The 27,875-nt window shown below is 32.5% G+C and overlaps 1 protein-coding gene across 2 annotated transcripts in view; it reads right to left on the minus strand.

The window, feature by feature from the left end:
- NCAM2 (neural cell adhesion molecule 2) overlaps positions 1-27,875 on the minus strand; it is a 503,824-nt gene that overhangs the window by 92,938 nt on the left and 383,011 nt on the right. For both annotated transcript variants that reach the window (XM_025995672.2, XM_025995673.2), the window contains exons 10-11: positions 8,304-8,491; positions 3,247-3,343 (exon numbers count right to left, since the gene is read on the minus strand). In XM_025995672.2, the coding sequence (XP_025851457.1) occupies positions 3,247-3,343; positions 8,304-8,491 (285 nt within the window). The remainder of the gene's footprint in view (positions 1-3,246; positions 3,344-8,303; positions 8,492-27,875) is intronic.

Raw genomic sequence — 27,875 nt, forward strand, 5'->3', positions numbered from 1 at the left:
AAATTGGTTTCAGGTGTAGAATTTAGTGATTCATCACTTACACATACAGAAATTGTTTTCTAAGTAAGATCCCTGACAAAAAGAAGTTCCTTTTAGACATGGCTGAGTAAACACACACACACTCCCTTACTTCTTTTCTCCTTTCTATATCTAGCTACATACATTAAAACCTGATTTCACATCAATAACTCCAATACCCAACCATTACCCTAGGGTCATTCTAATTTGTGTGTCTGTATGCAATTACTGATGTTACCCATAGGCTTGTAGAAATGAATCACCCATCACTGCTCCCACCACTTTATTTGGGCCTCTCCTTACACTGATTAGATTCCAACACTCCTCTCTGAGTTGCTGTTTCTGTCTTGGCACATGCAAATCCTTCTCACTTGCCTAGACTCCAACACCCACACTAGATCACTGGACCCCTCATTAGTCTTTTAACTCTGCTGAGAGTCAGACATCTTATGCTAGGCTGCTCCGCTCCAACCTGCATACAGATGTCTACTTGCTCAGATGTAAGACTTGATTATAAAGGATGTAAAAAAAAAAAAAAAAAAAAAAAGGAAGAAAAGAAAAACGGAAAAGAAAAAGGAAACAAAGATTTTTGAAACAAAGGGAATTTAAAAGGTAGCTTTTTGCTGTATTTTTCACTGAATAGATAGAACATCATTTCATGTTTGTCACTGTTTTAATTTATTGCCGTTTTGAATCAAAGTAATCTGTTATAATATAAAATACCATATGCCAAATGATCTGGACCTTTTACTAGGTCAGATAAGCTAATGAGATACTGAGCTGTGATACTTACATCTATTTTGAAATATTTAAATTTCTACATAACATTTCTCTTACATTTTATTTAAAATCATATTGCACTTTCATTTTTCAAATTCTTCATTAATTGTGTAAGCATTAAATAAAAAGGTCCATCAAATGAATAATGTTTATAAATGCTGATGTTTAAATGTATGTTTCCCATCTAAGTCTGTGGGTCTAATTCATTTTTATATCTCTGCTACAATTTCAGTCGAATCTCTTTCTTTTTTTTTTTTTTTAAGATTTTATTTATTTATTCACGCGAGACACACACACAGAGAGAGAGGCAGAAACACAGGTAGAGGGAGAAGCAGGCTCCAACGTGGGACTTGATCCTGGAACTCCAGGATCACGCCCTGGGCCAAAGGCAGGCACTAAACTGCTGAACCACCCAGGAATCCCCCGAATCTATCTCTTTTTTTTTTTTTAATTTTTATTTATTTATGATAGTCAGAAAGAGAGAGAGAGAGGCAGAGACACAGGCAGAGGGAGAAGCAGGCTCCATGCACCGGGAGCCCGACGTGGGATTCGATCCGCGGTCTCCAGGATCGCGCCCTGGGCCAAAGGCAGGCGCTAAACCACTGCGCCACCCAGGGATCCCCCCGAATCTATCTCTTTCTGAAACAAATATTCAGTTTGTATTTGTCACAAAATTTTGAAATATTAGGAAAGTTGCATATTTAAGAAATATTTCCAATAACATTTTAGCTCTTCACTTGAGTGAACATATTCTATTTTTTTTTATGGTTAGGCTGAGGGAAACTCATTAAGTTAATATCTTAATTAGAAGGATACATATCAAATATATTTTTCAATAAAAAATGTTACCATAAGAAATGTGAGATATGAAAATGTACAGGCATTAAATATTTCTTGAGAATTTAATGAGATATTAAAATCTCATGAATATAATATTCTATTTTTCATATTTTTCTGGAATTACAAGCACTTAAAAATTTAAAAAACATATCTTGTCATTAATGAGTTTACCTAATAGATCCAAACCTATATGATTTGTAAGAAAACAATGTAAAATCAATGTTAATTAATTGTATATACATATATTGATCACATTTATAGCTGTATTTATAAAAAAGTTCATACTAACTACAAGAAAATTTGCCTAATTTTCAGAGGCTTGGAATTAATGTAAGGAGTAAATGCTTCTGATCAGTACAGATGATGCTCACTTCAATTCATTATCAGTGAATTTTGATATGACTTAGCACATTTAATTTTCCTACAATTTATGCTTGTGTAATGGTTTATTCATATATCTAAATGTGGATAGTCTATTTCCTATGATTTTCATTGACATCAATTTTCTAATGACGTCACGGTAGGCAATAAATACTTGTTTATTTCCTTTCTTCCTTAATCCTTTTCTCCCTAAGTTAAATTCCCTTTCATCTCAATATTTTCCTTCCCCTCCTTCTTCCCTAAAGCACGTCACACAATCCCTTCTTTCCCTTCTCCTTCGTGTAGAAAAACCCAAATTGGAGATAAGCAGATTTCAGTCACATAATAATTTTAGTATTACTTGCTTTATAAACTTTTAAATTTCTCGTTTGGTCTTTGAAATTAATGATGTGACTTTACATATCAATAGAAAGAAAAATATTTCTTAATCAAGTTAATAGTTATATACTAGAACACTAAGAAAACATTCTAAAAATTTTCATGGAAGGTACTTATTCTATTAAAACAGAACATTACAATAATTTTCTGATATTTCTCTAACTAGCCCTAAAGACAATAAATCATGTTTTTGTATCTTCTGAGCTATGTAAATATACTGCTATGTATATTTTCAGACTTCCAATCAGTCTTGTAAAACATAATGCAAATTCTATAAATATTTATGTGTGCTTTATATGTAACTTATTTATATAAATAAAAACATTACTGGTTTCTAGTTAAAATGAGTTGTATCTACAAGTTATGATCTCTATATCTTTAAGCTCTTGAGGAAGAACTAGAATGTTGTCATGCACAAAATGCAATAGTTTTCAGTGAATGTTATGTAAGCTCCAAATTTTCTTGAAAATAAAATTATTTGTACTTTCAAGTTTAAGATTTTAAAATAGATTAATTTTAGTGTATTTTCTCTCAAGAGGTCTTTTAAATTTTTTGATATGATTCTTACTTAACATAAAATATAATTCGCTTTCTTAAGATATATCTTTCCTATTTCTTTCGTAGATAGCTCACTTGAAAAGGTGGGGGATTAGAATCAGGGTTTAAAATCAATCTTGATTTTTAAAAGTGTTCTAAGTCCTCACTATCTGTCAGATGCAACTATTCCTAATTTTTAAGCACTGGCCCATTCATCCTAATTATAACATGTATTATGACCTATAAAAATGTAAATCTATTTGCTTATAAAAATATTTTATGAGATCTCAGAAATTATTGTGCTATACTTACCAGCCAAAGCAAGAATATATTCTTGAAATCTTGTTCCTATACGGTTAGTGGCTGTGCAATTATATCGTCCAAAGTCATTGTCAGATGTAGGTGCTATCTAAAATATTAATAATAATAAAAGTTTAACAATTTTGAAACAATATCATGGCAGTTTTAAAATAGACTCTAATATGACTACCAACTTCACACATGTTCAATTATTCACAATGCCTTGCCATAACTCCTTTTTTCTGTATTTAGTAAGCATCACAACCTTTTAGATGTAAGAAATGGACCCATATTTCCACAGGACTAGATGAAACATAGGTTAACCAATAATTTAGTCAGTAGACAAATGCCACAATTTGATTATATCTATTCAGAAGAAAAAAAATCATTGGATATTTACATATGTAAACCTCTGAAAGTAGAACACAGTTTGAAAAAATATATATTCTGCAACTGTTGCCGACATGAACTTGAAAACAGAACACTATACCAAAAGCAATGTTAATTAACCCTTTGGTTTTTTGTTTTGTTTTGTTTTTTGTTTTGTTTTTAGCATGAAGTCAAGCAGATTTAAAGTTCAAGAAAGCCAGGAAATGCATCAGTTTTCTTTCCCTCTCATGACTTTATTGATTGTGAAATATTAATGAAGGATGAAGACTCATTCTAAAATCAATCAATCAGTCAATCAATCAATCAATCAATCAATCTTTCCAGGAAGGTATTTTGGAAGAAAATGTCACCCTTGTGTAGCAATCCTTGCAGACAGGCACGTTATATGGATAGCTAATAACAGTATCTTGCCTCCATTTCTGTTCAATTTGTATCATTCTCTTTCAGTTTAGGTGGAAAATAGCTGACCTCAGTCCTCACACATTTGAAATCCATAATTAAGTTAACCTTCCAGGAATCTATTGCTGAACATTGTGACCAACCCTGTAATTCAAATGTACCGAAATTTTGAAGTATCAATTCAGAAAAGAGATCTGATGATAGTAATAGATATAATTTTCAATCCCAGTAACTGTTATTAAGAGAGAATATGCTTACAACAAGAGTTGCTGTTAATTTCAACTCTATCCCAAAAGGGGGAAAATGATTTTGTGGTAATGGGAGGCTATTAACTAAAAGTGTAATTTTGAGGTCCATTGAAGATGGTGATTCTGAAAAAGTACAAAAAAGCTGTGTCATTCATTCTCTGGTTAGCTGTCTATCTAGGAATAGATCATAAGTTTTAAGGATTAGAAGCTTTAATCATTCTTATGTAAGTACTTCTGAGTGATTAAAACATTCATTTTTCTTACATTCAGCTTTTAATATACCAGGCTAATTTAACTTGAAAATAACTTTACTAGAGAGAAAGGAATCTGCCAAAAACTTTTCTACAATTTACAGGCATAGGGGGGTTATTTGTATAGTCCACAGGGAATAATGTATGCTGTACTGATAAAATGTAGACAGGATGGCCATGACAGAGAATCAGGAGTATTGTGCAGCCCCTCAGTATTAAAAAAGTAATTCAAATACAGCTAGTTTCATTGGAACAACTTTTAAAAGGCTCAATTCAGGGTTTTTTCATTTGATTGTTTTGTCTTCTGTTCCCAGGAGTTCACTAATCAAAAGATAAAAGTTTTACAGTTTTATCTGAAATAACTTCTTTATCATGTATGATTACCAAATACAGAAAACACCTCTAATAGCACAGATTATTAAAAAAAAAAAAAAACAAAAACCAAAGGCCTAGATATAATCTGATCAAATCATGTGCTTTGCAGCCTATCTGATGTGTTCTAGGAAAACAGTATGAATGCAACGCCCAATAGTGGCTTTATGCCCAATCCCAGGACAATTAAATGATAGTTAATTTTGCCAAAAATAAAATATTATACAACAAACATATAAAGCATTAATTTTAAAATATTTAAATGTTTAAAATATATCAGTTATTGCTGATATTTATCCAGGAAGTGGCAGACATATCTACATATGGCTCAACTTTTTCACACTTTAATATTCAGTTAACATAATTCAAGTGTACCTAAGATATTGGGCTTTCATAGTACATAATAAATCAGATATAGTTTGATATAGTTTTTAACATCAAAATATGAGCTGGGAGTACAGTGTTAATAAAGGAGCTCACTGTTCTTTCTCCTAAATCTGCAAAAATTTTATTTCCTCTTTCTTTGTGTTCCATGGTGAGAAAATCACATATTTAATAGTTAGCATTTTACTTAGGGCAAAGAACAGCAATACAAATGATCAAAAGCACAATATTATTCCAATCAACCTATTACAAAGTTCCTACAACAAATTTTTTCCCATATATTAAAACGTTGACTTATTACCTCAGGAAGTGCTCAGGGAAAAAAAATGGATGACCTTTACAGATGATTTTATTGACACTAATCCAAAGATTTATAGATTACTTTTTATGTTTAAGAATTCATAAATTTAAAAGACTTAATATATATATTTACTCAATGAAAAACTCTAAAAAATCAATTCAAGAAATCTGTTATTGATCAACTTGTTATCAGTTGCAAATTTAATATTGTATTAAATGTATAAAATATTCTTAAGAATTACCAGTTACATGACTATTATGATTACTAATAAAAAATAACACTGTACTATCCTAAGCAACGATGTATGCTATTAATTCAATTTTAGTAATGCTTATCTTTGCTTTTTCATTTTTGTAGTTATTATTTTGTTTTTAAGTTGTATTAGCTACCCTCTAGTTATTTATTCAAGGTTTTAATTTTGTTTTAAAAAATAGTATATACACAAAAGTATATGTTTAAGGTCAATGCTTTAATCAACAGATCATATGGTACGTATAAACAAAAATTGCTTAGTTTTCACTTTTGGGTGGGGAGGAATGCCATTTAAGCAGAAAAGTAAATAAAATGAGAGCTTTATATGAATACAATTTTTAAATATAAAAAATTTAAAATATTTAAATGTCAGATTTATAACATGTTGCTTGACATTGACTATGAAGAATTATGAGCTATCCTAGAAACTGAAAAGTGGTAAAATGAACTAAAAGCAGAAATCACAGATTAGACTGCTATTTAAACATGAACTTATACTGATCTGCTATGGAATAAATTGTGTCACCCAATAGAAGTCATATGTTGAAATCCTAACCGCTTAAGGTTATTTGGAAATATGGTCTTTAAAGGAAGTAATTGAGGTTAAAAGAAATCATAAAAATGGGCCCTGAGGTCCTTATAAGATAACAAGACACCGGACCTCTCTCCTTATGTGCACAGAGGGAAGGCCATGTGAGTGCATGGTTAGAAGGCATATCTACAACCCAAGGACAGAAGTTTCATCAAAAGCCAATCCTCTGACACCTTTATCTGGACTTCTAGTCTACAGAAATATGCAGGAGGGAGAAGGTTATTTTGTTTAAGCTACCCCACCTGTGGTATTCATTACAGCAGCCCAAACACAATAACACAGTGTCCAGAACTAAAGTTAAACCTAACCTGGTTTTAAATTTGGGTGAGTTAAATCTACCCAAATGTCTGTAAAATTGACCTTTGTGTCAACTCACCCAGTTAATTTTAATACAGTTACAAAGAAGCCAATTTAAATCAAAACAGATTTAGACACCACCCACCCCAAGGTGTCTAAATCCTCTGGGATGGGTGGTGTGCACAGATGTTTGTCTTACTAATATTTTATAATATGTGTATTTGTTGGGCATATATATAAGTGATAGTCAAAGCCTCTCTTCCCTAGGCCTCGAATATCAAATGTAAAACAATAGCTCTTTTTAGAGTCTAGCCTTTTATCTTTTTGGCTATATTAATAAATAAATAAAATACAAAATTAAAAAAAAGAAACAGATTAAGCAATTGCCTAATTAACAGAGTCAGTTACCCAAATATTTGGGGGAAGTGCTAGCTAATTCCTTCCATTAACCAACATTTTATGAAGTCCTATTACCAGATAGAAGAGTTAATGTGGCACCGATTAGAATACCTCTAAGTTAATGAATTAGGAGTATCAGATGTTATTTTAAAACATGCGTATATAAAATGTCTATAAATTGAATCACAAGGAAAAACACAGTATCCTTTTAGTGAAACAAAACACAGTATACTTTAGTGAAAGAAGGCTATCCAAGGAAGATTCCAATTGTACTGAAAGCGTGATAAATTAGAAGGGTTCATGATCGTGACCATGGACACACAAACTTTGTGAATTGCCCCCCCCCCACACACACACAATCTACAATTAATAAATAATGGGTATTGTATTCAAACAGAATTTAAATGCCAGGCACTTGACAGCATAAAGACAATTATCTAGAATCTTAATTTAAATGTAAATATAAAATAATATAATATAAAATGAAGTGAGGGGTGCCTGGGTGGTTCAGTCGGTGAAGCACCTGCCTTCAGCTAAAGTCATGATCCCAGGTCCTGGGATTGAGGCCCACATCAGGGCTCCCTACTCAGGGAGAGCCTGCCCTTCTCTCTCTCTCTTTCTCTTTCTCTCTCTCTCTCTCCCTCCCCATCATTCATTCTCCCTCTCAAATAAATAAACAAAATCTTTAAAAAAATAAAAAATTAAATTAAATAAGGCACTGAAAAAGTAAATCTGGTTTATTTAGAAAGTTCTAAGTATGTACCCAGAAAGAAGTTACATATGCCAGTCTTAGAAGGCATGGTCTCAGAATCAATAGCTACTATCAACACTGAAATTGAACTTTTGGCCCTTAATAAATGACGAATTACTCATTCTCTCACCCTATTTTGTCCTGATATAATTTTTTTCCAAAAATGGATTTTGATAAATAATGGCTTTTGCTATACACTCATATTTCTATATAAGTAAATAGTGAGATATTAATCATTAATGGGCCATGGTCCAAACACATAAAATTTCCCTTTTAAGTAAATACACAAGAAAGATATATAATGAGATTTGTATGTGTATAGATATTATATATTTGTTATATAAATGTATTTATATTAACATATTTATATATATTCTAAAATAGCAGATAACTCCTAAAATAATACAACTTATTCATAATGTACAAGACTTACCTCTAATATCATCTTTCTCCCTGCACTGTATGTCTTTAAATTAGTGGTGTTTTTAGCTGGCAGGACTAATTTCTCTCTTCTCCAATGGACTGATGCTGGTGGATTAGATTTCACATCACAGCTTATATTGATAGGGTTTCCTTCCCAAGAGTAATAAATTGTTTGGTTTGATATAAACTTGGGAGCATCTGTAAAGCAAAATAACATAACATTTATAGACCTTTTCTTTAAGATAATCACTTAATTAGTATAAACAATAGTAATTACTACTTGACTACAAAAAGAAGCTGCAGCAACTCTAATTTCATATATTTATTAATACACGACATTGGAATTCATGATAATATGTCATTTGACTGTATCATTGAATAATTTTAAAATTAATATAGAAATATTCAAAGTTGGCCAATTGTTAAAATATGAAACATTAGTGCCCAGACAAAAAATTATCAATCCAGTTAATTAATGGCTATCTATACATGTGAAATCTGTTTGTGGAACAAACCTCATTATAAAATGTAAGTTCAGGATAACAAAATCAGTAGTCTTGTGTCATTTTTAAATATTGTCTTACTCATATAATTTCTTCTATCAGATATTTTGAAACAGATATAAAATCTAAGTTGAAATGTTAATATCACAATTAAGAAATAGTTTTTTCCTGAAATATCATTTCCAGTTTTAATTAAACCAGAAATGATTTAATTTAATCCACAAAGTTGATTTGAAAATTAATTAGTCCCTATGAAGGTCTGTCAATTCTCAGGATCCTATGTCAGACCTCTATATAAAAATAGATTAAGAGAAAATATACAATATTATTATATTATTTTATTGAAATAACCTAATTGTGAAGACACACAAATGTGGTTTTTAGTCCTGCTCCAATCTAGAACTATGATGTAGCACAAATGCCAATCAATTATAACTTCTTCTAGTCTCAATATTTTGGCTGTATAATTATTTGAAAGAATTCATCTTTAAATTTTTTGCATAAAAGCAAAATCCTATATTAAGCAGTAGATAAAATGTTGCTGGTATTTATACTATTATTGTTATTAACCTTTAAAACTTTGTATCACTTCGTAAATTATCAATTTCAGTAATCTAACTTAAATGTTTTGTTTTACTACCCCTAATTACTTAAAACTGAGCTAAAGTAATTTTGTTGTACCAAAGGATTTTATGTAAGATACAAAAGAATCTGTATTCTTTTGTATCTTAGTATATCAATCTGTAGTACAAATGCACAAGTGATTTAAAAATTCTTGTCCTTTTTTTAGTGTATGTTTGTTAAGCCAGTCTCACAGAGGAGTATGAAATATTAATTGAATGTTTTCTACGTAAGACAGTAAGATTATATATTTTATTCTATTTTATCTTTTCAATAATCTTGTGTGGAAGGTGTCATCCTGTTGTAAGCATGAAGGATCTGGAGTAAGAGCTGTCAAGCTATCCTAGCACGAAGTTGTAAGTCTGGGATGTGAATTTAGGGTGATTTTAACCAGAGACCATTCATTCTATATCTATTAACCCCAGGAACAAAATTATATTATTCACTGCTAGCAACATTTTGGTGATGTGGATCCCATCATACATTATTGAAGTGAGTACAATTTGAACAATTCCTCAGAAGATAAAGAATCTTAAAAAGCCTTATGATTTTGATTCTGCAATCCAGTCTTAGGTATGTCTCCAGAAAAATACATAGAAATATCTAAAGTTTATACACAGGACTTTTAATGCATTGTTATCTTAACAAAAACTCAAAAACAGCTTACTGTCCCTCCAAAGAGAATTGTGTAGCTATGTAGTAACGCATCTTGGCACTCAGGTGTGCTGAATATTACATAAAGGTATGTGCTGTGATTATCCTTCAGCTTGTAATGTGCCCGTCCTTCCCTTCACCCGGCTGCCTTCAAAACTAAGCTCCATACTACCTAAACACAGCCTTTCCATGACTTTCTATTGTGAGTGAGCTTCGGTACTTGGTGCTCCCACAGATTTTGTGTGTTCCCACAGCACAGTAATAGGAAGTGACAGGATCTACATCACTGTTTCTCCACCAAATGATTTGAATCTTAGGAGCTAAGATATGTCTTGGTCACAATTATATACTTGATAGCTTACATAGTGTAAGATGGTGACTTGGTTCTCAAACACTGTATATCAAATTTACTTGAGATTAAGCCTTCGATGAGTTTTCAATTCAACAGTTCACATATATTGAACACAAGGTATTTTCAAGGAGAATAGAAAACAAAACAAAACAAAACAAAAACAGTGGATCCCTGGGTGGCGCAGTGGTTTGGCGCCTGCCTTTGGCCCAGGGCGCGATCCTGGAGACCCAGGATCGAATCCCACGTCGGGCTCCCGGTGCATGGAGCCTGCTTCTCCCTCTGCCTGTCTCTCTCTCAACTATCATAAATAAATAAATGTAAAAAAAACTTTTTCAAGGTCTGGGAAGATTAAGTGGAAAATCTAAGGATGTGTAACTAATTATGGGTGCAGGTGTAAGAGAAACCAAAGTTCCTGATATTCAGAGTCAAAAGCTTAGGTTATATCTATATCTTTATCTCTAGATCTATCTATAAAACATTTTATTACACTTACTAAATATTAAATATAATCTCTTTAATATTATAATATTCTAAGGAAAGGTTTATGGGTAATTTATTTGCATATAAATATAGCCCAGTATGAAAATCATACATGCTAGCGGAACTATTAATTGCTGACTCACAGTCTACTCTGTCCACGATGTGGCATCTGTGTGAATATGTATTATGTTATTATAATTTAACCATAAACTTAGGGCAAGATTTGATTTTTCTATAAAAGCAAGCAATTGCTGCTAATTGTTTGCCTGATGATCTCAGTAGGAATTTAATTTGGAATCACTGATGTTGAATGCAAACATGCTTACAGGCAGTACATGCTATTCTGAAAGCCACATTAAAAAAATGTATTTGTGGTGTGAGGCAAGAAAATATTGATAATTTCCATCCACAATTAAACACAAAGTAAATTTCTATATGTTATATGCTTTGTAGATATCAAACCAGATATTGTAGCAAGGCACCAATATTCACTGGCACAAGATGGGCACGTTAATAAAATCCAACAATTAGTGCTGGGTCACTGTTTGAAGAAGGATGTAACTTTGGCACAGGCAGCATGTGAAAACTTCAGGCTAGAAACAAGTAGCCATATTTCATGTTGATAAATCAAATATAGTAATTTTCAGAGAATCGGCCTTTTTAAGAAGTAGGCCTTTCCCATCATGAAAAGCTTCAAATATTGTGCAGAGGAAATAAAGTTGAGCAGTTAACAAAACAGCAGGGGGAAGGAAGAGGAGTGAAGAATACGGCATAAACAGAACATAAAGTAGTGGAAACTTCTCCCAAGGCATTATATGTCCTCCAAATCCTATTCAAGTCCAAAATAAATAATTCTAAAAAATTCAATGAACAGAAATCACTTTATTGGAAGAACATTTTATCTGAGCAAAGTAGAGAAAAAAGTCAGTGAAATCTATACAGTGACAAGATGAAATATTTCATTCATGGGATGGAAAAGTAGAGGCGTCCCTTAAAAACCTTCTGGTAGGGATCCCTGGGTGGCGCAGCGGTTTGGCGCCTGCCTTTGGCCCAGGGTGCGATCCTGGAGACCCGGGATCGAATCCCACGTCGGGCTCCCGGTGCATGGAGCCTGCTTCTCCCTCTGCCTGTGTCTCTGCCTCTCTCTCTCTCTCTGTGACTATCATAAATAAATAAATAAAAAAAATTAAAAAAAAAAAACCTTGTGGTAACAATGAGGAGCAAGGAAAATAGCAACAATGCCCTCCTTGACAAAACTTTCGTCAGGCTTCTGTAAGTCTTTCTATAGGGATGTGGCTTTGTGATTAGGTCCTGCCCTGCTCCGCTTCTTCCTTTAGTGAAGAATCCTGTTAAGTCTGTTTAGTGGGGATCGTTCAAGCATTGATATCTGAATATCTTTGAAATCTGATCAAGTTCCTTCTTACTCACCCTTAAAGCCCATGACCCAGGCCTGCCTTTAGTGAGAATTCTAGCATGCGAGTTTAGCGAGAATCACATTACAGCTGAAATTGAATAAAGTTTCTGTTAGTAATTTTCCATCCACTGACTTCTGTCATTCTGCTCCTTGGCTATAAATCCTCACTTGTCTTTATTGTATTTGGAGTTGAGTTCAATCTCTCTCTCCTATTGCAACAGTCTTGACCCCCATTCCAATACAGTCTTCCTTACTATTTTTAAGTGTCAGTATAATTTCCCTTTGACAAAAGATAGAGTACCCCCCCCCCAAAATAAGGAAAAACTTATTTCCTTTTAAGAGGAAAGAAAACAAGAACAATAACAACAACAAAGAAATATCTGAAGCAAATATGGCAGTGTAGTTCTTAGAACTACTTAATTTTTGGTCACAATTATATATCAGATAGCTTACATAGTTTAGGATGCTGACTTGGTTGTCAAAACACAAAATATCTCCTATATTTTGTGTAATTGAAGTTGTTAGAATTAGACAATTTTTTTTTTTTAGAATTAGACAATTTTTAAAAATCAATCACACAATAAAGAAATTTACCCCAGCCAGACACAGCGGAGGAGATATGAAGATTAACACCCAACTGTGTGTGAATTCACCAAGTTCTCATTATGTGAAGAGATCTTTGTATTTACTGTATTTACCTATGAACAAAATTAAACTTGTCTTTTGTGTACATGGTCATTTCAAGTTTGACAGAACTAGACAGATCTCATAGCATCTAATATCTGAAAAGGAATATGAGAGTCATCTACAAATCTTTGTTCCACATACAAGAAACTTGACTCTGGGATATTTGGGAAGGTGGTGGCAGAGCCAACCCATAGACTTTTGGCTCTTTATGATCATGTTATGAAATCACACACTGTGAGTTATTCTATTAATAACTAAGTACATTTTCAGAGACTCATTCCTAAAGATCATTAATAGAAAATTAAAGTTTGAAGTGATTATACCAAGTAATCAAGGAAATATTTATTACTCCTGTATGCTATATTTAAGCAATAAAAGAAACATGTATGCGGTTTAGAAAAAAATTTGATGGAAACGAGTGCACACTCATGTCCAGGTGATGCCAATAAAATGAAATGATTTAAATCATGACTACTTTTCCAATTTCTCTGCTCATGTATGAGAAGCTATGATGTAAGAATAAACGTATTCTGGGGTAGAGCAGTCATTTTCTGCACTAATGGTTTTACGGTTAGAATTGCATTTAAGCAATATATCCTTGAATAAATAGTTCTTGGATTAAAAACTCAGGAAAGTTAATCTCACATTAAGGTTAATAGAGAATAACGAAATCTGGAGTGGGGAGAAAAAGAAGGAGTAAAGGATGAAGGAAAGAGAGGAGGAAAAGAAGAAGGAAAATAAAAGCAAGGACAAGAAGACAATAAAGTATATTTTGCTTTGTTGTAGAATTTACATCTTATAAATATTTCCTGATTTCAACTTGTGTTCTCTTCTGCATATGGGGATCAAATGATGAACATGAAAGACAAGGTTACCCACCTTCTTGAAGTTTTTATGTTCTTTCAAGTTTATTTTATAATTTGAGGTAACTTGAAAGAACTTATAGCTACATCATTATCAGCATCAAGACACAAAAAACTAAAATAATAAACTAGAAGTTTACTAAAATTGCAAATAGGGAGAAAAATTAATCCGCTGTTTCAATATCAAAGTCAAAGGTAATCCCCTCAGCTCCAGTGTGGAAATTTGAACATACTTTTCATTTTGAATTAATACGGTGTATTAAAGTAGTGTATAAAATTTGTTTCGTTGCTGCTTATATATAAATTGATATTTCAAAGTAATCTCAAAATTTGCTGTCTGGCCCTCTCATGGTTAAGAAATTATGAATAAGCTAGCCACAGCACTTTTGCTCTTGATCCATAATAAATGAAGTCTTGCATTAAAATTCCTAAAATAAGTGGAAGATATCATTCAACATCTCAATAAAGAATACATTTAATCCCCAAATGAGCATATTTACTAGTGCCTTAAAATGTAATAATTGTTTCTTAACACTTTTTAAATTATATTTTTTTATTTACTAGGGTACCTGGGTGGCTCATTCTGTTGGGTGTCTAACTCTTGATTTCGGCTCAGGTCATGATCTCAGCGTCCTGAGATCAAGCCCCTATTCCAACTTCATGCTCAGGGGGGAGTTTCTTCCTCTCCCTCTGCCCTTCCCTCCCCCATGCTGTCTCTGTCTAAAATAAATAATCCATACAAAATGCATATACTATGTAATTTTTATATGAGGAAAATTCATTGGAATTTCCAAAGTTGAGCTTGATATTCAACTTCCTATTAGGACATTTATGAAGAAAGTAGGTTGTTATTACTTTTCAAAACATTAAGAGTTGAAAATATGTTACATTGCTTCTATCATTATAATTACTAACGTGCTATGCAACTGACATTTTGAATATGCTCTCTTCATATCTGAATCTGATAATTATGATTTATAGATTATTTTTGGATGTCAATACACTTGTACATATATTGCCTCTAATAAAAGACTATTCTAGAATATAATGAAAAACATGGGGTTTTATTATTAAAAATATCACTTATAGGATATAGCAAAAAAATACTAAATGTAACTGCTAAGATAGAGGATATTTTTCTAAAATATCCCAAAAATAGTGAACATAAAATTGCATATTCTAAAAATAGCAAACATATATACTGGTATCTTTCTCATTATGTACCTTTTCAACAGTGAAATTCTAATTTTGATACTTTTTTAGTCTTAGTGAACTTACAAGCCTTACAAACTTACATGTGTGTGTCTGTGTGTATTTGCTCTAGTGCAAACAGTTATATATGTATCATTTCAGGGAGATTTTAAGCAATCTGTTTTATTTGTTGAGAAATATTATTTGGAATAACTCATAAGTGGCTTCATTTTCATATTTCAAAAACTGTAGCTACTGCACATGAGGTAATATGCTTAAGATTTAAACAGTAATTTATGCCCACTGACACAAAGCTACCACTAGTAAATGTGGATATAACTGTTTAGGTATAAAAGTTTTGCCAACCTGGCTATCCATCAAATCATATTTTGAGCTTGTGGGGAAAAACAAATCAGATGTCTAAAGCTTCCTCTTAAATATTCTAATGCACTGCTCTGGGAGGGGTGGCTACTGCACTAATTACCCAAATTATTTTTGTTTATCTATTTTATGCTAAGTACTATTAAAATGTGGGGGATTCATGGGGGATTCATGACAGCAGGGAATCCTATCTTAGTGGATCAGAAAGATACAAAAATACATAACTATAATGAAGGCAATATGTAGTGCAATGGAAGGGGAATGGGTAAGGTTCTTGTCTCAAAGGTATTAGCACTGAACCTTGATTCTTCCCATCAAGCCTGACAATAAGAATCTGGACACACACACACACAGACTGGAGGCTGAACTATAATAGAAGACAGAAATTTGCAATTACTGTTTATAAGTGAATATAATTATATTGGAATTATTATATAATACATAATAATAATAATAATAATAACAATAATACAATATTCAAAATAGTGTCAGGCCTTCCATTGGATTCAGGTCCCAATGATGCCAGATAGCAATTATGTCCCCTTAATTTTCTGTTTATTAATTTGAGCTTTGGGTTTTTAATTTTTTTCTTTCTAGAACTAATAGTTGAACTTGTTTCTTTAACTCTAGGAGTTTACTGACACAGAAAATATGTCTTGGACAAATTAAAAATATAGAAAGAGGGTTATAATATTTACCATATATAAAGAGGCATTGGACCATATAAAAGTGACATTTGCTTTTGGCTAGAATTATAAATACTTCAGGATAGTTAATTATCTCATGGCTGGTAATTTACTATACACGCATACATGTAATTACATATATATGTACACATATAATGCAAATGAAGAATAAGCCTTCTTACTAAATACCATTTTAATAAGTTAATATCTTAAAAAAACTGAAGAGTGCATGAGAGAAAATCATGTGAGTTCCTTGGTGGTGAAAATACTAGGAAGCACATGATTTTCAGGTTTCCATGTATTCTACTTATGAATATGATTAATAAAAACTATATATATGATTGCACAGACTGTGAGAAGGAGAACATGTAAAACCGAATGTAAAATGAAAACAGACCTTAAAAATCAAGGATCTGTGTTCTCCTAACTATTATCACAACAGGAAGATCTCTAAAGAGAAATTATTTATGTTTAATTAAATTGTAGCTGAGCTAGGACTTTTCAACAGTACTTATGTCCATGACCTTAACTGAATCTCTAATTTAAATTTGCCAGCATAAGTAGAAACAGCAGAGTGTGTCAGTATCTGATTTTGTCATTTCCTCAAAGTGGGGATCAGGAAAAGCATGTTCCAGGAGTACCAGGAGACATTAAAGAAACTTTTCAGACTTGGTGCCAAGTTACTCTTGTTTGGTAAATGTGTTTTCTTATTTTGCCTTATTATTTGTCTTATGGCTGAGACTTAGGGCTGAATGTGCAGCCAGCACTCATCACAGCATTCCTGACACTGCACGAAACTTCCCTCCTGGATTATTTGCTTAATGCAAGCTTTTCACTTTCTCCTGTCATTCTCTCGTAGTCTCTGAAGGCTTTTTTCTGAACATGGTTTATCTGTGACTGGTACCTGTGACCTAAGTAAAGTCTTACTTCTCGCTGGGTGCTAGCCTGGATTCCTGAATTCTGCTTGCTCATGAGCAGGCTGGAGCTGATAACAAAACACAACACACAGGCTCTGGGATCTGATCTATAAAAAACCTTGACCTGAATTTCCAAAGGTTCATGAATAACAGAACCAGGCAACTCACTATACACACACACTATACACTATCCATTTTGTGAATCAAATTGAAAGGCATATGAGAGGGTAAGATTTAAAATCGATGAAAAATAAATTTGACTTTGAAAATCATATTGATAACACGTATTGCACTTATAAAACTGTACTGGAATTATAGTGAATCTGTCTCACACACTCTCCAAATAATTTCTATACTGTCATGAAATACCACCCCCTCTTCTAATCATCATACTTTCTGGCACAAAAATTTCAAATTCTTTTTATTTAATATTAGATTTTTAAGACACAATAAAATGAAATATTCTTAAAAGTTCGACATTTATTCCTCACCAATAAATCACAGCATATAAAAATACCATTCACTTCTTCCAGTTATCACTATTATATCCCCGGTTGAGGCCATCATCATTACATGGTTAACTTTAGAAGGCTGGTCCTTACTGGTTTCCTGGCCTACCAGCTTCTATTTTAAGATAATGTCACTATTCTGATTAATCCTTGCTATAAGATTCTCTTCACACTTCTTAAATCAAAAACTTTTTAAAAGATTTATAAAGTTCCACATTAGCTGGCCTATGCCTACCTATTTTTGCATCTACTTTGTCTCTGAGTTAACTCAATCCATCCTGAGATGGATGAGGGAATGTGAGGACCATCCCTAACTTTCCTGCTTTCAGCACTTTGCACTAGCTTCTTGTTTCTTTTCTGAGTTCTGTATGGCACCTGAATTTATATTTGACATTCAGTAAATAACAGTTAAATAAATGAATGAAAATCCAGGTTAAGTATAGATTCTAAATATTATCATTGCATTTAATAGAGAAGGTAAGGTATATCAACATTCGTTTCATTTTCCTAGTATCACAGAATTTAGGACTTTAATACTGTATTAATTCTGTGCTAACATTGTCTTTTGTAGATTCTGATTGCCTATTTTGTGAAGAAGCCAGCCCCTTAAATTAACTAAGAATTAACTGCACATGTTTTTTTTTTTTTAATATCTAAAACACCTTGATGCTTTTTTTCAGGCACTGAATTTTCTCATTTGATTTATGCTGAGGGAAACTACCAAGGGAATAAAAACTAATATATCCTTTGGCACATTTAGAGGATAATTCAATTAATAATTTCATAGACCCAGCTCTACTGCATGTTCACTCATAGGTGGAATCAGCTACGGCAATTAACTGGATTCAGTCCATGCATCATGGGAATTCTAGTGGCTACAAGGAATACTAAATTAGATGTGTGCTTATTGCCAATTAACCAACCATAGTGTTGGATGTGCATTTTCTGTACCAAATTTGAACAACCCAGGAATGCATAAACCTCAGCAAATTTTACGACCCTGGAGTCCTAAGTGTCATATGAAGATAACGCTTATATAGGATTTTTAGCACACATTGGGTTCTCTTTAATTTGACTAATATTAGTGATATAATTATTACTAATAAGAAAAGCTTGATTACAGCAAATTATTATTTCTATTACTACTCTTCTTTTACTTGTCTTAATATTTCTCTTCCTTAACCATACATATGTATACTGATAAAAGTATTTTACTACCTATGGTTAATTTTTCCTCTATTGATGCTTGATATAATTCAATTTTCCATAAGACTGCAGTTTTTTAAGGACTATATTATTATTATGCACAATTTTACATAGACATTTAGGAAACAAAGCCTGAGTGGATCTCTTTGGTAAAAATTTCTGAGTTGTCAAAAGAAGATTGATTGGACATACGGATATAGCAGTGTTACAGTTGTTTTATAAATAACAATATTGTTAGTTTCTTCAGAGTCTAATATAATTACAGCACATTCTGTTATTTATGTTATTTGTGCTTATTCATGTCAAATAATTTTGGAGTTTGTCACTACTATTAGGGTTGAAAAGAAAGCCCTATCAAGTTAAAAGTACAGTTTTTTTTCTAGTGATTCAATTTGATATCTAGGTTATTAATCTTATATGCAGTAAGTTTAATTCTTTTCCCAAACTTATCAAATACTGATGAGCTAAAAGATTTCAAAAACAAACTAAAACATTTTCACTATTATATTTCAAAGTGCATTATTGTGTTTCTAGAATGCTGCTTATATGCACAAAGGAATGTCTGGGTCACAATAATGGAAACCAAACAACAAAAACTCCCAGTATTATCGCCATGATATAATAATAATAATAATGATAGAAATAATAGTACAGTTAACGTGGTGCTTATGACCTATCAATGTTTAAGCATGTTGTATAATGAACAAATTTAGTTGCAATTACATTAGATATTATTATTATCACTACTTTACCTTTATATTTATTGCCTCTTAGTTGAAAGGCTGAAATGCAGGGAATTATGCAAACCTTTTCTACCTTCCTTTAAATGTCTTGAATAAAAATTGGTATCAATTATCACATATTTTTAACTTTCAAAGAATCATAGTTTAGATTTATTTATTTATTTATTTATTTATTTATAAGATTTATTTACTTGAGAGATTGTGCAAGTGTGAGTGAGTGTGTGTGTGGGGGTGGACAGAGAGAAAGAATCAAGTCAACTCCCTGCTGCTGACTTCAGAAGCAAGGTGGGGTTGGCTCTCATGACCTTGAAATCATGACCTGATCTGAAATCTAGAGTCCACTACCCAAGTGAATGAGTCACCCAGGCGCCCTCATTGTATTATTTAATTGGACTTTGATCACAATTTCTTCCTGCTTAACTGCTGTTTATGTTGACATGTATATTTTTAATGTGTATTTGATTAGAACACTCTTTTATTTAAAGAGGTGAGAAGCTATTGTTAAAATTAAATTATTTTTACATAACATAGCAAAATATTTTGAGCCAAATGGAATAAAAGTAATTCAAGCTATGATTAGAAATGAATCATGTGTGATATATTTTCAGAGCACTGCACCATAGTAAAATAAACAAAAACAAAAAATGTACAGTCTCTTCTAAAATAATATTGACCTAGATCTCCATCTTCAGCTTTTTCTTTTATTGAGCTAAAAAATGTGCATCCTTTATTTGGGTTTCCCCGGGGCCAATATACTGCCTAGCATATAGTAAGAATTAAATAAATATTAATTTAATGAATGTATATGGCAAAAAGTATCAAGCAGCTGGTATTACACTATTATGTACAAAATTCATATTACAAATAATCTACAGTTTTATAATAACATTAACCGGTTTAGGAAGTAGAGAATTAAATGAAAATAATATTGAAACAACACATTGTAAACCATAGTCTGAAAGAAAAATACCAATGTATAATGAAGGTTTGACCAAGGAAGCATTTTTTTTTTTTTACCTTTTATGTTTATTTTAAAAGTTTATTGTCAAATTGATTAAATAGGTAACCAAGTAGTTTCTCAGTCATCTACAATTTTAATTCAAGCAGGTGGACAAACCTGTGAAAGTGCTTTTGATTTTGCTTTCCCAAAATAAAACTCTAAATTTAGAAAAAAAGAAACAAAGATTTAAGGATACCTATTACATACAAAAATAGCTTTGGGATTTTCCAGAGAGCTTCTAGAAAATCACAAATATGTGTTCCTTTTACTTTCTTTTTTTACCCCACTTTAGAAAAAGAGAGATGTTCAAAATAATTGGCTTTGTGCATATTACATTATACTGGAAAAATTTCCACTTATTCTAGGAAAGAATATTTCATTGTACAAAATCAAACAACTAAAAATGATCCATATGAGTAAATGTAGTAAGGCAAATGAGTTACATAGGTTTTTGAAGTTGTATGGATATAGAATCAACATTATCTGATCTTAGTTTCTACTTCAGGATATTGTGATATTGCATTTCTAAGAGGCTTTTATGTGTTTTTTTTCTATTACTGCTCATTTGTATAGTCTCTATGACACATTTTTAATTATAATTGCATTAAATTATATGTTATTTTATAATAGTTTCTAAGCTGATCCACATAAGTGGATTCCAGTTACCTAGATATATAGCAATATTTGTATATCCCTTCAATCATTTTGTATCTTTGAAGAGCCCTAATAATACATTACTTCTAATGTTATACAATAAATGTTATTAACCCAAGTAATTATTATGGTCATTAAATGAAGATACAAAAATACCATTTACTTCTTTAATATCTTTAAAACAACTTAGTGAAAATTATGTTTTTCCTTATTCAATATGTGATGATACAACAATTCTGAAGCAGCTTAGAGAAAAAATGTAGATACATAGGTTTTCACAAACTTGAATATCATTTTAAAATTATCTTTCATTCACAGGTATATAGTTTTGATACATTCAGCAGATAGTCACTTCCAAAGCCCTCCCAGTAGGAGTGTGTTCCCCTGCTGGATTGATGATAGGCTTAGCCACATGACTTTTTGGATGTGACATGAGCAGACACATAAAATCAGCTCTCGGTAAGGGGCTTGTTCTCTTGTGCCTCTGTCATTGTCACAAGACGGCTTCCTCCCTGTAGTTGTCACCTCTTCTGCCTGGTTACAAGTGTCACTGGATCCATAGAATGGAATTTAGCCTTGTTACTTGACACAGAGCTCCCTATAGAAAGCCTGCCTGTATCAGCTGGTTCCATTTGAGCATGGGAATTATTATCAAGTGCCGCAGAGTTCTGGGATGTTTATTATGTCTGATTATCATAGCATTAGCTGCATCTCACTGCACTGCTCTATTTTCTTATCCTTGATCCTTTTCACTGTCCCATATTATATATTTTACAACTTTGTTTTTTTTATTATCTGTTTTCCTTGACACAGGGTGAGGTTCATAAAGTCATTTTTTCTTGCTTAGTTTAATTCTCTATACTCAACACCTGGAAAAGTGCTTGGTTGGTACTACATGCCTGATAAATACTGTTGAGTGAAAAAATATGTAATTAACATCCTAACCTCAATATGCCTAAATTCATAAAATAATGAGTTTAGATGCATCTCTCTCTCTCTCTCTGTACAAATCCAGAAACTGAAGTTTCCATAATTTAAATTAGCAACATCATAGGATTAGATCCAGCAGATTCATTAAAATGTAAGGACAGCTGCTAATACTATGATATTCAAATATTTTTGTAAAGCTCAATATATTAGAAAACTATCTATTTCAAATCATCACAAACAAAAACTGACTTCAGTCAGTGGATAGATATCAAGAATACATAGATAATATTAGGAAAAGCTTGTCCTTGCCACTGCTCCAAAGAAATTAAATAATAGAATTTAGAAGATTAAAGGATTTATGGCCACAGAGTTCTGGCTCATTGGATTCAAGCCCTTGGTGGTCTTTTTCAAGAATCAATATCATAACTTTTGGTGGCCATGCTATCGCAGACTAAGGATTAAAGTGGCAAATACAACAAGGCAATATTTCGGCACCATGTCTTAAGAAGAGGAGGAAAGTGGAGAAGCACTGTTACAAACTGAATGTTTGTGTCCCATCCCTACCAAATTCATATGCTGCAACTCTACTCCCCAATATGATGGCAGTAGGAGGCATGGCCTCTGGGAGATGATGAGGAGTAGATGAGGTTGTAAGGGTGGACCTCTCATGAATGGGAGCAGTGCCCTATAAGAGTCAGAAGAGAACATTGTTTCTGGGTCCTGCTCTCCATCCTATGGGGATATAAACAGAAGCCAGCAGTCTGAACCAGAACCCCACCATCCTGGCTCCCTGATCATGGACTCCCAGCCTTCCATGCAAAACAAACTTTTGTTGTTTACAAGCCACCCAATCTATGGCACTTTGTTACAGCAGCCTAAATGGACTAACACAGGCTGTCTGCCACAAGGTCTTAGCATATCTTCCAGGATCTTTTTTTTTTTTTTTAAATTTATTTATGATAGTCACACAGAGAGAGAGAGAGAGAGAGGCAGAGACACAGGCAGAGGGAGAAGCAGGCTCCATGCACCGGGAGCCCGACGTGGGACTCGATCCCGGGTCTCCAGGATCACGCCCTGAGCCAAAGGCAGGCGCTAAACCGCTGCGCCACCCAGGGATCCCCTTCCAGGATCTTTAAGATGATAAAAATTCAATGTCAGTGAAGTCTTAGTATGATATGATCTTGGTGGACAGCTTCATTCTGTGAACTTATGCTCTAGTTCCATCTGTGAAGTGATCTTCTCTGTCAAATCCAGAAAGTTCACTGCTATGGAATGAATGAGGGGGTTCCCACCTCACCCCAATTTCATAGGTTGAAGCCCTAATCCTTAATATAATGGGATTTGGAAGTGGGGGGACCTTTGAGAGGTAGTTTTGATGAAGTCAAAAGAGTAGAATCCCTTAATGGGATTAATGTCCTTAAGGAAATAGGAGGAGATAGCAGGTATGTCTGTGCTTGCATCAAGGAAAGGCCATATAAGGACATAACCAGAAAAATGTTCTGACCAATAACCTGACCACACTGGCATCCTGTTCTTGGACTTCCAGCCTGCAGAACAGTGAGAAATAAATGTTTCTGTTTAAGCCATTCAGTCTATGATACCTTGTTATATAGCAGCTCAAATTGAGACACTCACTTGCTAGTGTGAACTGGGATTCCTGGGGAAAAGAATCAATCCAGAGGAAGGATGGACAACTGTGGCAAACTGGAGGTAGAGCTCACTATTTCTGGGCAGTTAAGTTAAGCAAGTGCCAAGAGGCAGTGATAAATTCAGGGGCTATATGATACAGATATTTTTATTTCTTTGATATTTGCTTATTCATTTCTAAGGTTTATCCTCTCAAGAGCTGGATATTTCCTGAAATTCCTTAACAATTTATCATCATAATCTCTGAAGTACATTTCAACATGATTTTATTTGAATCAGATGATGTCTATCAGAAACAGACAAAAATGGAATAAGATTGGAATAACTGATAGTATCTTTACATGAGGAGCATGGTATTTCAAATTTTCCCAGGAGATACATGGAAAGTTTGGGTTAAAAAAATACAGCAGAGCAGTAAAAGATCTTTCACCTTTTTTCTTAATATTCTATTCTTATCTTCTGCATGTAGGTATAAGCTTTATATGCCTCTCAAATACTATCCTTGAAATTATCATACTGGATATAAAACCTAAGCTGTTGCTAGCATTAGAACCAACTTATTTCTACAAATAAGCCATTTTCTTTAAAGTCTGGATAGCTTAAATGTATTATGGTTAGTATAAAAGTTAGGATCATAATACAATATTTCAATCACATATATAAATGTGTGTCTACTATGACCAAGAAGGTTTTCTAATTTCAAAGTATTTACTAAGATAATTTTTTAAATATTAAAATCTTATTCACATTTTATCTACCTCATCTTGTACATGCAGCAGATCATGCTACCAGAATCACTGTTATCTTGAGAGTGCAAAATGTGAGGAAAGAATTTATGTGATGAAAGATGTATCAATTCTATGGAATGCATGTAAATATGGAAGTAACATGAGTCTGCTATAAGATTAATTAATATTGCCACATCCTTAAACAGTTTCTGATATTACTAATGCTTTTATATCACAGGAAAAATGAGTATAACTATTGCTATTAGTCTAACAAGAAAAAAAGTAGGTGCAGAGAGCTGGATGAGAAAAAAATGTAAATGAAAAATTCATTATTTCTTAACATGCATTGTTACATTGTAATCGTTAAATTTATCACATAAAATAATTAAGTCTAATTAACAGGTAATATGCAATGAGTCTGTAGTCACAAAGCTTAATGATATCCTAATTTCAATCAAATGTACTATGTAATCGGTGCTTATTGCATTAAACCACATATCACATGCCTGTTGTCTCCTTTGTTTTATAAATTGGAACTTTAGTTGAACTTCTGTTTCTTAGTAAAAGTAATGCCTTTGAAATGTTGAAAATGAACTGGCAGGAAGCCAAGAAATCTGTTTCAGAGAAACATAAAAGAGGTTTCGAATTTTTTAAAAAGGGAGTTTAATTTAAACACTTTAAGTTTAGTGCTATTACAGTAAATACAGTTGGTATCAATTATAAATGGCTTGATTCTTTTTCACTCTTTTTTAGAAATAAGACAATAGCTGCTTGAGTCAGGCAATGAAGATTGTTCTGGTCAGTGTTTTATAACACTGTGCAATGCCGTTGTAGTTTTCATAGTTCCCATACTGTTTTTGATTTAAACAAAATGTTTAAAATGTTCTTACCATTCTCATTTGTAAATATTTATTTACAAAAATAACTTATCGTAGCATTGCCTATCAGGTTCCAAAAGTTTCATTGCTATTGTAATTTAGCTGCTAAATAAAACATCCTATCTTATAACAACATAGGCTTTAATTACCAGGAAATAAGCTTCAGTACTTATATTGGAGCAATATTCAATCAAAATAAAAATTTCTACTAGTCTTTATATGAAAGAAGATGAAGATTTGTTACAATAGTGTTATCACAAATGTAAAGAAAGTTCCAAATTTCATAATACAATTACACTAATTTACAAGGAAAATAATTGGAAGAGAAGAGCAGGCCAACTAAATTTTAAATTATGACCATGGTTACATATTCCAAATGATCATTTAACAATACCCCAAAATAATGTTAACTACTGTGATAAATGATAACACTGTGGCATTTCCTCTATTTCTATCACAAGAATAAAATCTGAACTTTAGCAATTAATGAAATTAAGATTAATAATTATGTTGATTTATATTTAAGTAAAATTCATCTCTCATCATATTTACATAACTTAGCATAAATGAATTTTCTGCTATAATTCTCATCAAATTTAAGCATTTTTATGATTCAGTTTTAATACATTATATTACCCATGAGGTAGTGCATATAGAGAAGAAGTTAGCCACATGGATAGACAAAATATTATCATGCTAAAGCTAAAATTTATTCTTAAATGTAATATAAGGTTGGAAAAGTGGGTTAGGATCCCAACATATTTTGTATCCTCCTAGAATTCATGAGTAATTTCAATTGTGAAAAATAAGGATTCTCATTAAAGTATATGAAGTATATGAAGAAATAGCATAACAATTTGGATCAATCAAAGCAAGCTAGACTTCTAGAGACTTATCGATAATTTGTCACGGCTATTTAAAAGGTATCCATCTGGAGGAGAAAACAAAAGGAGATAGCTAATATGTAGCATCTGTGTGTAGGTTATAACCACAGGAAAAACTCCTTTCAATTGGAGATTTTAAAAAAAGATGGAAAAAGAATGTCAATGGAATGTACCGTTAAATGTATTTATTTATTTTAAAAATAGAAGATATTTTTAAGATATTTTGTTTTACATGAAATGTAGCCTGTATCAGTAGAATTAGAATTATGTCTATAGGATAATTTCTAAGGGATACTATTAAAAACTTTGAACATCTAACTCTGAACTTCAGCTTAAGCTATCCTATCTCTTAACTTAAAATCTGAAATGATTTACATAGGAAGAATTTAATACACTTTTCAGGATAATTAAGGTTTGTGTATAGATAAATGAAATTGCACAGAAGATCAAAGTAGTAAAAGGGAGAAAAGAAACTCTACTTCTCTTAGGACTTTGGATTTTAAATAATCTTTGATCAGTATAATGCTTTATTTGAGAACATATGATTTATAAAAAATAAAATCAAAAACATGAAATTTGAAAAAAAAAGGGAAAGGAAGAAATATACTAAACACTCCAAAAAACTGAAATTAAAAATTTGCACCTCAATTCTGGAAACTAGGGAAACCAAATATTTTTGTGATTTAAAATTATATGAATATAATATATAGAAATTTCTGCTTCCATAATGGCAGTATAAATCTGATTGTCCATTTCCTCTACTAGTAATGATTAAAAGCTTTAGAGATGATACAAATTAAACAAAAACACAAAAACAATAATAAAAGTCACTATATAAGACTTCTATAGATTAAACAAAATCAAGGACATTGTGGAAGGGAATCAAAATTAGTTTCCCACTTCTTTTTCTCTTTCCTGGCTTTGTCTAAAGGGCAGGCCTTAGTCGAGCTTCACAGTGATACTGGAGTTAAAATCTGTCTAGAAATAGAGCAGTTCCTTGGAGGAAGCCAATATAGGATGAGTAGCAAGGGGGCAATTCCAAATAGGGGTCATAGAGGAGATGCCATAATTCTGCACATAAACCATAGAAATTGGGATGCCTGAGTGGTTCAGTGGTTTAGCATCTGCCTTCAGCTCAGGGAGTGATCCTGTAGTCCCAGGACTGAGTCCTGCATCAGGTTCCCCACAAGGAGCCTACTTCTCCCTCAGCCTATGTCTCTGCATCTTTCTCTGTGTCTTTCATGAATAAATAAATAAAATCTTTTAAAAAAATTAAAAAATGAACCACAGAAATCAACCTAACCCCTGAACTTTGAATGTATGGGACAGGCACAAATTTATATAGCAAAGGCTTTAAGAAGTTAATTGAGATTTGAGTCACTGCTCACAGTAGGCACACAGAATTAGGAGTGAATATCTGCTCAACACTCTTTTTCCAGATGTTTGTCAAAAGTCTTACAGTGTGCACAACATAATATAGTAACCAGGACTCAATCCAACATTTCTTGACATTCAGTGAACCAGAAAAATATGATCAATTCTAAAGGGAAAAGACAATCAACAAATGTATTCCAAGATGACCCAAATGTTGATTCTATCAGATTTTAGATTTATAGATTTTGGACTGGCTATTCTAACTATGCTCAGTGAGATA

The sequence above is a fragment of the Vulpes vulpes genome, chromosome 15 (genome assembly GCF_048418805.1).
Source record: "Vulpes vulpes isolate BD-2025 chromosome 15, VulVul3, whole genome shotgun sequence".
Taxonomy (NCBI): Eukaryota; Metazoa; Chordata; class Mammalia; order Carnivora; family Canidae; genus Vulpes; species Vulpes vulpes.